We start from the raw sequence: 13243 nt of genomic DNA on the forward strand, positions 1-13243 counted from the left end.
AATCTCTTTGATCCTCTTGGCAAACCTGTGAGGTGGGTTGTCAGTCATTATTGCTCCTTAGGAGGTTTATATGACCTGTCTTCATGCCAATCTCCAGCCCAGTACTCCTTCACTAGACACTATCATAGCCTCCTTTTGGTGAATTCTGAAAACCTGCATTGATCTTGCCATCCACAGCATAGACATAAAATAATCCTTGCCCCTCTTTGAATGGTACACATATCCAAAATTAAGAAATCATAATGTTGGGGCAGATACACATTATCCCACAAAGTTGTTTCAGCTGAAGACATACATCATCAGGAAAAAAAATAACTTAGTCAAATTGTATTAATTCCTGGATTTCTGAATATCCCAAGGAAAGGAAGGAGGAGATAAAACTATTTTCCTTTATGTAAACAAGGGTGAAAAAATTAAAGCCACAATGTCTTTTGTGTTTATTACTGGATATCTAGAAAATGGACAAATAAAATATTTTGAAAAACAACATTAAGGGAATATTTGTATTTCCCCTATACAATAGTAATTTTAGTCAGTTCTAAGACACATTTGGTCTGCGTATAAATGCATCCACAATTTGAACAGCAGAAAAATATTGCTTTGATTACTTTTGTTTCTCTGGGGACACTGTAAATGTTTACTTAAAATAATCACACATAAAATGATAGGTTCTCTCAGATATAAAATTGTTCTTGAAAAATGTGTTGGGTACTTACTAGTGCATAAATTTCTGAGTAACAAATAAAATCCTGTTCACAGCATAATAAGATTTTCAACAGACATTATTATCAAACTACATAAATCCATTCTAATATGTGCAATTCTTGATTCTGTATTCATATCCACCAAATATTTAGTGATAAAGGTTAAATTCAATTATGTCTTTTGTCTGGGGGAACAACTTACAGTATAGTCTTAAGAATATCGTTTTTTTAAGGCTGGGCATGGTGGCTCATGCCTGTAATCCCAGCACTTTGGGAGGCCGAGATGGGCAGATCACCTGAGGTTGGGAGTTCGAGACCAGCCTGACCAACATGGAGAAACCCTGTCTCTACTAAAAATACAAAAATTAGCTGGCTGTGGTAGCACATGCCTGTAATCCCAGCTACTCGGGAGGTTGAGGCAGGAGAATCACTTGAACCACCAGGAGGTGGAGGTTGCGGTGAGCTAAGATCATGCCATTGCACTCTAACCTGGGCAACGAGAGTGAAACTCTGTCTCAAGAAAAAAAGAAAAAATAATAATATCTTTTTTTTGTTCGTTCTCCTTGCTGTAAAATATTCACACAAAATACTCATTGGTCAGGTGTGATCTAAAGCTTGTTTCTGCATGGCAGCACATATATAATAAACTAAGATAAGAAAATTATTGGTGATTGTGAGAAATTACTATAGAAATGAAACAAAATGAAACATTAGAAGCCCCAAAATAGACCTTGTATCTAAGATATGTGGGGAAATGCTGAAAAATCATTTAAATATTTTACTGGTTAAAAAGCATACTGCAAACATTGATGCTGTACAAGGATTTAGAACCTGTATATTTTCACTATTATGTTAAAATAACTTTGAGTAACTTTGAATAAATCATATATTCTACCAGCTAATGTTATCACTCCTAGTTATTTAGTTTAGGGACTTGTAATAAAGATCTAAATGAACTTGATCAACAACGCAATTTCCCCAAATCTAAGGACATTTGAATTAACTTTCCTTTTACAAAGACAGCTTAAAAAGTGCTATTGTCAAACTAAAAGTCACGTTACCTAAAAGCTACCTGAGTCATACAGTCTTACTTGTAGGACAAGTTAGTCCCCTAAACACAATGGCCAGTCTCTTGCAAGTTGAAAAGCAAGTACACCTGCTCCCTCTCCACACCCATCTGAATATGTTTGGGATCTGCCTCAGAAAGGAAAATGGAATAAATGAGCTCCACAGATCAACTAGAATCATTCTTGCCTAAAATACTCAACACTGCTGAATTTGGCTGTGACCCAAAGTAGCAGGTGAATTAGAACTCTAGTTCTGTATTTACTAAGCATATAAAAATGCTGAAACTGCTGGACAAAGGAGTACCTTTGCCATCTATTGGCGCTATAATTTGTGGATTTAGTTCACACCCCCCAGCTAACATTAATGACTTTGGATTTGCAGGAATAACTTCTTTGTTGTTCTTTATTTTGGCTATTGAAAAGCCATCTATTGGCTTTTTCATTGCTAACTTGCAGAATAGACCTGTCAGCCAGGGAGAACGGATGTCTCAAGGCCACGTGGCACTTTAAAACTTCCTTCTCAGCAGCTGGAAGAAACAGGAATTTCCTCAAAGTAGCCCTGCAGCTGCAGAATTTGGAAGACTTGAAAGTAAGAATATGTGGGCTGGTGGTGATCTCAGAGGCAACCCTTTGGACAGAACTCCATATATTTAGAGAATCTGAAACAAAAACTTCTCGTCTACTACAGCCTGTTGGGAAATCAGTATCCTTTCTGATTGGATAATGAAGCAAATACATAATCAAAGGCCAGGAAGCTTACAGGAAACTCCTTGGAGCTACCAGGTAACTTATTTAATAAATCGTATCAGATTTTTCCAGCAGTCTTTTATTCCTATACTGTATTACTGTACAAAAACAAAACTTTACATATAAATCCTCTGAAGTACAAAGTAGCCATTTACCACAAGGGAGGCATTTTAGCTTTCAAGTCTCTTGTACAATTCACTACTTTTAAGTCTAGATATCACAAATTGTGTTTTCAAAGGGGACTCCTAACAGTTTTTGAGTATCTTCCTACAACCTTAAAATGGTAGCAGAGGAGATTATTTAGAAAGTAAACACTAAAAGATCCTTAAGGATAGGACAAGCAGTTGACCAATCACCTTCTTACATAATTTTGACAAATTTAGAAAGCTTAGAAAAGTTCTTTCCCCACAATCTTTGCTCTTTATCTGCTTTTCTTAAGTTTCTGGCTTATCTTCCTGGCATAGAACTTACAGAACAAGGAGCATACTATTTTTAAAACTTTAATATCTTACAAATTATGCAGAATGGCAATTATTAATTAATTTCGCTGTCATTTTGCATATGAATGAGAAAATGGGTACTGATGTCTTGATTTTTGTAAAATTGTAACATCTTGCTGCTGTAGTATATCTAGGCCTTCAACACATTTCTTTAATGGTGAACTATGACCGACATTGAGACTTAGGCATGTTTGGAAAATACATGGATAGTCGGGTTTCAATATTCTTCTCTCTGAAGTGCTTGCAGGAATGTTTCAATATAGTGTGTGAAAAACACCCATTCCAACGAAGCACAACAAATGGGTGTCGTTCTTCCATTTCTTTTATCTTCGTTTTAACTTAACTAAGCATTTCTTCACATGGCTTTGTTTGTGCTCTCTCAACCCTTTGGTGTGCCTGCTTAACTGAATTCGAAGGCTGGAGGGCGAGGCCATGACTTCCAATAAGATTTAATTATGAGTGCAGATATGAACAAGATTTAGACTATTAAGGCTTGCACTTCAAAAAAAACCTTTAGCATATTTTGCCTTTAAATCTTTTATCACCTGCAAAAATTAATTAAGTTCAGATGTCCCAGGTTCGGTTTGGATGCCAGGGTTCATTTCCTGTCTATGCTTTGTCAGACAACCTATTACACCTCCTCGTGAACTGGAGGCAAACCGAAAACGGGGCTCATAAATCACCATTCACTTCTCTTTCGCCCTTTCCTGGGTTGGTCCTTTTTGTACGGGGCAGATCTCCAGCTCATTATTCATGAATATACTGTGGACAATATGCCAAGTGTCATCTGCTTTTAAATAAACCATTTGTTAAACAAATTATAACTTTATTGCGTAAGAATTCATCATGTTAAAATGCAAGACTAATCTAATGCCTCTGACTTTTAATCACTCAGGGTTCCTTTAGAGAATCATCCCAAACTGGCATCTGAGATTGGAGATCTTTTCAGTAACAGTGACATGCGGACTTGTTTTAATAATACCACTGTTGCACAACAAGCAACATGATTGCTAACCAGGGGAAGTGGCCAATTGGTTACCAAAGCAACAGCATTCTTTCCAGCACATCTGACTATTGAGTCTATATTCTGTAGGGAAAAGTAAATTCAGGTTCTGTTGGGTTATTTTAACTGTGGAAGTATCAATTCATTTAAGGATCATAAAAGTTGCCCTGATCTGCGCCTTCTTCTCATTAAATTGCAGTTAACACCATGAAAGTGAAACGCGAATGTTTATGGTTTCAGAACTGCAATCCTGAGTTTAATGAGTTTCCACATTCAAAGGAAACACACCCTTCAGTTGGTTTGCAAGTGCTAAAAGCAAGACAACCCTAACAGAGAAATACAAATCCACTCCCTTTTATCTAGAATCACTGAAAATGCAGCTCTGGCCAGGAATACATACCAGATCTACAATCAATATCTTGCTTATATTTAGTTGGTCTCTCAAGTATTTGGCGGTAATTGCAACTGAATTAAAAAAGCAGAACCCCCTGCGGAATAGAGAAGAACAGAGAAATAAGAAAGCAAATCATCCAGGAAAACCATTATAAATAATGTTCAGAGCATTTTTTTAAAATGCTATATGATCTCTGAAGCCATAAATCTGCTTCTGGGAGTACCTCGCAAGATTTTTCAGTCCATCTGCTAACAATTAAAGGCTTCAGAAACATGCACGGGGCAGGTGACCGCCAGGAACCGTGGTGCTTGGAGATGGGCAACAGTCCCTGGTACTTACATGGCTGTGGATTCTTCAGCGTGATGGCCAGGGGGCCTCACAACAGCAAACCCATTCTGTAAAAACAAGACAGGTTTTCAGTGGTCAGATATAATGGAGAGGGGAGGAGAGGGATTGCTTGGATCTCCAGGCACGACAGTGCCTCAGGCACACACACACAAAACTGAAGTCTCATATGCTTCCGAGATTGTTTTTGTTCCCCCATTGCCAGTCACAGAATGAAGAGAAACAACTGAAGAGAAACAACACATATGATCACATTTTCTCAGATCATGTCCAAAAAGAAGGCTCCGAGTCAGGGGAAGGACAGGATTCAGGGAGTTGCACCTAGCTGGCAAACATGGACGTCAGCTGTTAAACTAGCATGATTCATTTTCAAGAACAACTTCTTATTTTATGACATCAACATCCTACAGAGGGAGAAGAAATTCACTCTTGGTGCAGGTTTGGGTCAAAGTTTGGAAAGACCAGAGAAGATCCAAAGTGAAAATTCTTTAACTGGATCTCCTCGATGGTTATTTACACTGCAATGTCAGTAAAATGATAAATTTACACTCACACATTCACATAGACACAAAAGAAATCCCAGAAACGTGAAAAAGAGAACAATGGAAAGCCCACATTTCTTCCAGTCTATAAATTTAACTTGGATGACCGCCAAGACTTGCAACTTTATTGGATTCCCTAAGTCAATTTCTAGCCCGCGTTCTGGAATTTTATAAAGAATTCCAGGGCTGAGAAGCAAGCAGATCTATCCATGATCAAGAAATGCCTTAACCTCCAGATTAGTTGGAATGCATCACGGAAAGCTGAAGTAACTCCGGCATGAAGGCAGGGAACTATAAATCCTTGCAAAACCAGCATGCTCAGAAAAGTTGGGTTGTTTGACGTGACGTAATCATTTATCACATGGTTCACACCACCTTTCACTTAACTATGGTTCAAGTAACATGCTCAAAAGAGCATGTTAATGCTGTTTTATACACAATCCTAAAACTTTTGAAATAATTTCAACATACCCCAAGGACTTTTTTTTTTCAAACCTTTCACTGCAAATATAAAAATATTAAGAAAACTAATCTATTCTCTAGGTCTTTAAACGGACACACATTTTCCCAGAATGTTATGGTCATTAACACACAATGAGTTAATTTGCTATATATTTTGTTGAATATATATATTAATAAACTCAGAAGCAAATTAGAATCATATAACATAATATCAATTAGAAATCTAGTAAGGGTGATAAACATATTCCCTGTTCTTATTCTTAAGATACTTACTATCTCTCTGATGGTAATATATTAATATGAAAGAAACTATCAATGAAAAACACAAGATAATAGAGACTGAAATATTAAGATGGTAGATTGACACTATAGAGTGCTACAGGACTTCTGAGAATGGAGAATTTGGTAAAGATTATGACAGATGCACATAGTTCACTGGGAAACCAATAGTTAGGATGAAAATAACAATTATATAATACAAGGCAATATAATTGGCATGTAAAGAACTATTATGATTAGATAAACCACACTAAAATTTTGTGATTCAATTAAAAATATGTTTAATGGGTTAAAGGTATGACATAACAACATAAAGAAGAAAACACCCAGTAACCAGTAGCTATTTAAAAATTCAACTTAATTAGTAATTAAATGAACATAGCTTAGAACTCCAGAGAGAAGCCATTTTCTACCCCAGAAATTAAATTTTTAGAAAATGTTCTATGCTGACAATGGAATGGGTATGCTAAATGCTCATATGCTGCTTGTAGAAGGATAATTCATTAGAGCCTTTCTAGAAAATAATTCACCTCTATATATCCAGAGCCTTAAAAAAAATGTATCTTCTGATTTAGTCATCTAGTTAAAAAAGTTCTGCCTTAAGGGTGCCATTAACTATGTACACAAGCAATTATGTAAAAGATAGTATCTTATTTATAATAGGGAAAACCAAATTACTTTAGTGAGCTAACGTTAGGCGATTGGTTAATGACTTATGGTACATTTATACCATGGACTATTAGATAGTCGTTAACATTTTGTTATAAATACTTAGTGGAACCGAAAATACTTTATAATGGTAATTTTTGAAGTGTTAGTATTAATAATATACATAGTATAATACATACGAAGGAAGGTTTAATATCGGTTATTTTATTTTTAATTTATAATTTTATATATATATATGTGTGTATATATATAGTTTTTTTTTTTTTTGAGACAAGGTCTCGCTATGCTGCCCAGGCTTGTCTCAAACTCCTGGGTTCAAGCATTCCACCCACCTTGTACTCCCAAAGTGCAGGGATTACAGGTGTGCACTGCTGCACCAGGCTAAATTTCATGTAGTTTTCGAATTGTTTTAAAACAAAAAAGGAATTATCTAATAGTGAAAAAATATATATAACAGGGAATATTGAGAGGGAGGTGTTAATGGGTCTTACCAGAAAAGTTGTGTTTACAAAGGAAAAAAAAAAAAATTTAAGGCATCCTAGGCAGGGGTTAAAGCATGAAAACAAAGAAGAAACAATTTTAGTATTATGGAATAAAGTCAATCTGACCCTAGAGTTCATGTTAAGAAACAAAATGGAAATGAAATCTCATAGGTAATTAGCTGGATTATAAAAAAACAAAACAAAAAAACCCAGACTTGAATTCTGTCTTCCTCGTTTCACTTCTTTCATTTACAGCTAAATTCCTTGAACGAAGTATCTGCTTTTCACTTTATAATCCTTTGCGGGAATCTCCATCATTCTGCTAAACTGTTTCTGAAACTGCTTAATCTTAGGTTGAAAATGATTTTCTTCTCGCCAAAATCAACAAACTTTTTCTCAGTCATCATGATCCACCCAAACCTTCCATTGTGCTCTCAGGAATATCAAACTCCTCTACATTTTCCATATATTTTCTGAGTGCCCCCCTTTCCTTAGCTGAAACCTCAAAAGGTTGCTTCTCCCACAATCTGCTCAAGTGGTAGCTGTTTCCTCTCTCACACCTCACAAACCTGCCTGCAGCAGCAGGCAGAGTTGGTGTCCTTGTTTCTTCACTGCTGCTTTGAGAACATAAAGTCCACTGCACCTATCCCCACAATACTTTCTTGTAAAAAAGAACAGTATCACTCAGAAAAAGAGAAGATAGAACGCAGTAAGATGCCTGACTCTGAGTCCTAATGCAGTCCGGGTTCCTTTATTCTCTGTTACACTAGAGAAGGTGTTAGTCCTTCTAAAATCTGTCTCACTGCCTGCAATTTGGACCCCAACCTTCCTGCTTTTCTACCATCCCTTATAAAACTTTTCGCACTAACATGTTACATTTGTATAATTCCCCTCCAAATTATAGACATTGTATTGAGATTCAAATAGGTTCAAGCTTCTGCTATTAAAAATGTATATTATATATATTATATACATTATATAAATATAAGCTATATAATATATGTGTGTATATTTGTGTGTATGTGTATATGTGTGTATTTGTTTATATGTATGTATATATGTGTATGTGAAGATTTTATATATATCTATATAATTTTAATAATTATATATTTTTATAATTATATACAAATATATATTTTTTATAATTTATATATATATATAAAATCTTTGTCCTTAATCCCCTCAATCCCTCTGGCTCCCAGGCTTTTCTTCTTCTCCATTTAATAGTCAACATTCTTCAAAAGGTGGTCTGTCCTACTTTCTCCTTTTCCTCATGTCTCCTTCAGTTATCAACCTCTAATTTCTCCTCCAACCTCATTAGTCCACTAAAGAAGTTCTTACAAAAGTTACCAATGGCCGTCACGCTACTAAATCCAAGGTCATTTTTTTTCATCTCAGCCTTCTGGCCCTAAACTTTCAAAACTATTGGCTGCATCTTCCTTTTCACAAGACTCTTCTTGGCTTCTGTAACTTCATGCTCTCCTGGTGTTCCTCTATCTTTTCCCTTTCTAATCAGTTTCCCTTGGAGGCTCATACTAAGTCTTCTCATTTTTAAACACTGAAATTACTTAAGTCCAAGTCTTTCTCTTTTCCTCTGCTTTTCCACACCTCCTAGGCAAGGCCACCAGTCTTATGAATTCAGCCATCACTCATCTCATATACTTCACAGATTTCTATTTCCAAGATGGGCTATTCTCTGGGAACCAGCCCAATATATATTAGTCCATCTACTCAATATCACTTGGATGTATCAAAGTCATTTAAAACTCTATACCAAGATCAAACTTCTGACCTTCTGCCAGCCTTCTCTAACTTAGAAATGGTACCATGATTGATCCAGTGGCTCAAGTCAGAGACCAATGGGTTGTCTTTAATGGCACCTTCTCCCTATCCTTTCTCCATCCCCTTTTATTTCATGACAAATTCCTGTTGATTTTGTTTTTAAATATCACTCAAATGTATGCAGTTATATCTGAATGCATTCCTTGAATACGTTGCCTTTGAATTACTGCCTTTTTCAATTACTCCTCCAGTAATTATTCTAACATCCACACAGTGGATAAGACACCAGAGCTCACTTTGTGAGTGCTTAGACGAAAGGAACATGAGGGTGGCAGATGGAAGATGGCTGTCTGCAAGCCACAAAGAGAGCTCTCACCGTGTGATTCAACATCCACACAGACAATCCATTCAATATCCTGATTTCTGAGTTCTCTGACTCTTTGCTTTCAATACATTAGTTCTTTGTTTACAGTCATATTCCTAGACCCTATCATTACCAATAGCAACACCACTTTCATGATTTCAATGACAAGCATCCTACTCTCCTACTATCCTATCACTCCAGTCATAGGTTCATCTGAACCAGGACTTCCAATCCATTCATCTTATTCATGTTTGCTTATCCATCAATCACCCCCACCACCATGTTTGCTTTCCTTCTTATCTGGGTTAAACTTCAGACCCATCATTAAATTTACTTCCTCACATATACACTTAGTCATCTTGTCTCTTTCTCCCGCCAGCATACTCCCTTTGTGTATTCTGCTCAGGTTGCCATAACTCATGACCATAGGTTAGGTGGCTTACACACAGACATGCATCTCTCACAGTTCTGGATGCTGGAAGTCCCAGATCAGCTCCAGCAGGGTTTGTTCTCTGGTGAGAGCTCTCTTTGTGGCTTACAGACAGCCGTCTTCCCTCTGCCACCTGTTTGGACGAACGGAGGCAAGATGGTGCACTTCCGCGTTCTTCTTCACCACCAGCTCTTCCCGCAGCGGGCGATGCAGCCGGCGCCCGGGAAGGTGCAGACCAACTGGGCATGCGCCAGGTGACGTCAATCCGAAGAGACCAAGATTTACCTGGTCGCACCTGCAGAACGCCCCGGACACGCCCGTGCCCCGCCTATTGCCCTCCCACTCCTAGAAAAAGCCGCTCTTGGCCATTGAGTCACGCGGCCTTCTCACAGCCCCACTCCTTGCAGGATGTCCGGACTGTGGGAAGTCCCTCCGAGAGCCCCACGGGCGGGGGGGAGGACTCTGCCGGCCTCCTTCGCCGGAGGCTGACAGACTTCTCCCCCACATCTTAGGTTACCAAAATAAACTTGCAGTTTTGCTCCTACACTTGCCTACCGGCTGGTTCTTTTGCGCCCGCTGGGCTGGTCTTAGAAAAACAAATCACCACCCTCAGGTGCCTTACGTGTGAGCACTCACAAAGCAGGCTCTGGTGTTTCTTCTCCTTCTCCTTCTCCTTCTCCTTCTCCTTCTCCTTCTCCTTCTCCTTCTCCTCCTTCTCCTTCTCCTTCTCCTTCTTCTCCTCCTTCCTCTTCCTCTTCTTCCTCATCATCTTCTTCATCTTCTTCTTCTCCTTCTTATCCATCCTCTTCTTCTCTGTCTTCTTCTTCTTCTTTCTTCTTCTTCTTTTTTTTTTTTTCTTTTTTCTTTACAGGGTCTTGCCCTGTCACTGGGCTGGAGTGCAGTGGCGCCATATCAGTTCACTGCAGTCTCAACCCCTGGGCTAAAGTCATCCTCCCACCTCAGCCTCCAGAGCAGCTGGGGCTATAGGCACACGCCACCACACCTGGTTAATTTCTATTTTTAGTGAAGATGGGGTTTTGCCCTGTTGCCCAGGCTGGTCTCAAACTCCTGAGCTCAACTGATCACCTGCCTTAGCCTCCTAAATTGCTGAGATTACAGGTGTGAGCCACTGTGCCTGGCCTCTTCCACTTCTTACAAGGGTACCAGCCTATCTGACTGGGGACCTTAAGACCGCATGTGATCCTTATCATCGCCTCATAGGCCTGTATTGAAATACAGCCACACTGGACATTAGGGCTTCAACATATGAATTTTGGGGAGGCACAGACATACTTTCAATCACTTTGTCCCTTTCTCCCTCCAACATACTTCCGTGGTAAAATTATCATCCTGATTAAACACAAGTCACACCTGCTCTGTTCCTGCACTTAAGTGTATCCAAAAGCCAAATGACTTGCCTAAATTCATGATCACAAACCTTAAAAAAATATTACGTGATGCCCAGCAATCATACTATATTCCTTAACAATGAACTCTCCTATCCTTTCAGATGAGCATTTCTACCTTCCTTTCCTTTCTTTCTTCCAATCTCCTACCCTGTTCATTCCTTACCCTTTGCTGATGACTTTTCTTCTTATTTCACTAGATAACAGCAGCAGTTCGAATACAATGTCTACATTCTTCCACCAGAAATTCTACTCACCTACCCCACCATCCTTGATCCTATGTGAGAACAATTAATTGACATGTGCACTTAATCTTAGTCCCTCTCACCTATTCAAGGACATCTCACTCACTGCTTTTTTCTCTCTCTCTCTGATAACCTGTGTTTCCTTCTATTGGGTTATTTCCATCAGAATAAAAAACATATTAAGTCTTAAAAAAACAAAACAAAATGACAAATACAAGTATTATATCATAATATTATAGCAGAATATATAATAAATAACAAAATACAAATAATGTGATAAATAAAATCTAATATTTTATTGCACATTTAATCCTAACAACTTGTGTTAGGCAGATAATATTATTACCCCCATTTCACAAATGAAGAAACTGAGGCACAGAAAGATGAAATAACTTGCCTAAGGTTCATATCTAGCAAGTGACAGTGCTGGGATTCCATTCCAGACAATCTGGCACATAAGAACAGTCATTTAAGACTAGTCAACTGCCTGATCTGGTCTCTGTTCACCTATGATATAAAAAAGAAATATGTGGCGGGGTGCCGTGGCTCACACCTGTAATCCCAGCAATTTGGGAGGCTGAGACGGGCAGCTCTCCTGAGCTCAAGAGTTCAAGGCCAGCCTGGCCAACATGGTGAAACCTCATCTCTACTAAAAATACACAGATGAGCCAGGCGTGGTGGCAGGTGCCTGTAATCCCAGCTACTTGGGAGTCTGAGGCAGGAGAATCGCTTGAACCTGGGAGGCGGAGGTTGCAGTGAGCCGTGATTGCCCCATTGCACCCCAGCCTGGGCGACAAGAGTGAGACTCTGTCTCAAAAAAAAAAAAAAAAAAAAAACAACCCTTGGACTCTTTGAAATGAAAGGTGTCTTTTTGTATGTTAATGAGATGACTGGGGGCTAGGGGGTCCTGGATAGCCTCAGGATGGTGGCTGGTTTCCAGAGGAACCAACAGCATGATTAGAAGACTGAAATATTTATCCCCACACCTTAACCTCTGGGGAGGAGAGAGAGGCTGGAGGTAGAGTTGATTATCAAGGGCCAATAATTTGGTCAATCTTGTCCATGTGATGGAACCTCCATAAACAATGAAAAGATAAGTTTCAGAGAGTTTCCAGGCTGGTGAACATGTAGAGAAACTGCAAGGGTGGCACACTTGGAGAGGCAATGGAAGCTTTGTGCCCCTCCTCCATACCTTGTCCCATGCATCTCTTCCATCTGGCTGTTCCTGAGTTGTGTCTTTCATGGTAAAACAGTAATCTAGTAGGTAAACTGATTTCCTGAGTTCTGGAAGTTATCTTAGCATAATCAGACCCAAAGAGGGGGTTGTAACAACATGTGATTTATAGCCAACTGGGCAGAGGCACAGATGACAACCTGGACGTGCAACTGGCATCTGAAGTGGGGACAGTCTGGCCGGACTGAGCCCTTAACTTGTGAGATCTGATTCTATCTACAGGAAGAGAGTGTCAGAATTGAGTTAAACTGTAGGACACCCAGTCAGTGTCTGCAGATAGTTGGATAATTGCTGGCTGTAGGAAAAAAACACACACATATGGTGTCTGAAGTGTTCTATGTTAATTGTGAATATACAGAAAAACAGCTGATTTTCCTTTTACCACTGCATCAGTTTTATTTTGTAGCACCATCCATCTTGCTTTCTCCACCCCAGCCACACTGGCCTTTTCGTTCCTTCTGCCACAGTGCTCTGCCTATGCTCCTAGTTCTATGTGGGATGTCTTCCACTTACCCACTCCCTCCCTTTGCCTGGATAATGCCTCCTTATCCACACATTTCAGCTCCGACATCATTTCAGCAGAGAAAC

At 38.9% G+C, this 13243-nt stretch overlaps 1 protein-coding gene across 1 annotated transcript in view; it reads right to left on the minus strand.

Annotated features, from left to right (window-relative positions):
* HDAC9 (histone deacetylase 9) overlaps positions 1–13243 on the minus strand; it is a 679750-nt gene that overhangs the window by 120978 nt on the left and 545529 nt on the right. The window contains exons 18-19 of the mRNA XM_023215947.1: positions 4755–4810; positions 4422–4509 (exon numbers count right to left, since the gene is read on the minus strand). Of these exons, the coding sequence (XP_023071715.1) occupies positions 4422–4509; positions 4755–4810 (144 nt within the window). The remainder of the gene's footprint in view (positions 1–4421; positions 4510–4754; positions 4811–13243) is intronic.

The sequence above is a fragment of the Piliocolobus tephrosceles genome, chromosome 8 (assembly GCF_002776525.5).
Source record: "Piliocolobus tephrosceles isolate RC106 chromosome 8, ASM277652v3, whole genome shotgun sequence".
Classification (NCBI taxonomy): Eukaryota; Metazoa; Chordata; class Mammalia; order Primates; family Cercopithecidae; genus Piliocolobus; species Piliocolobus tephrosceles.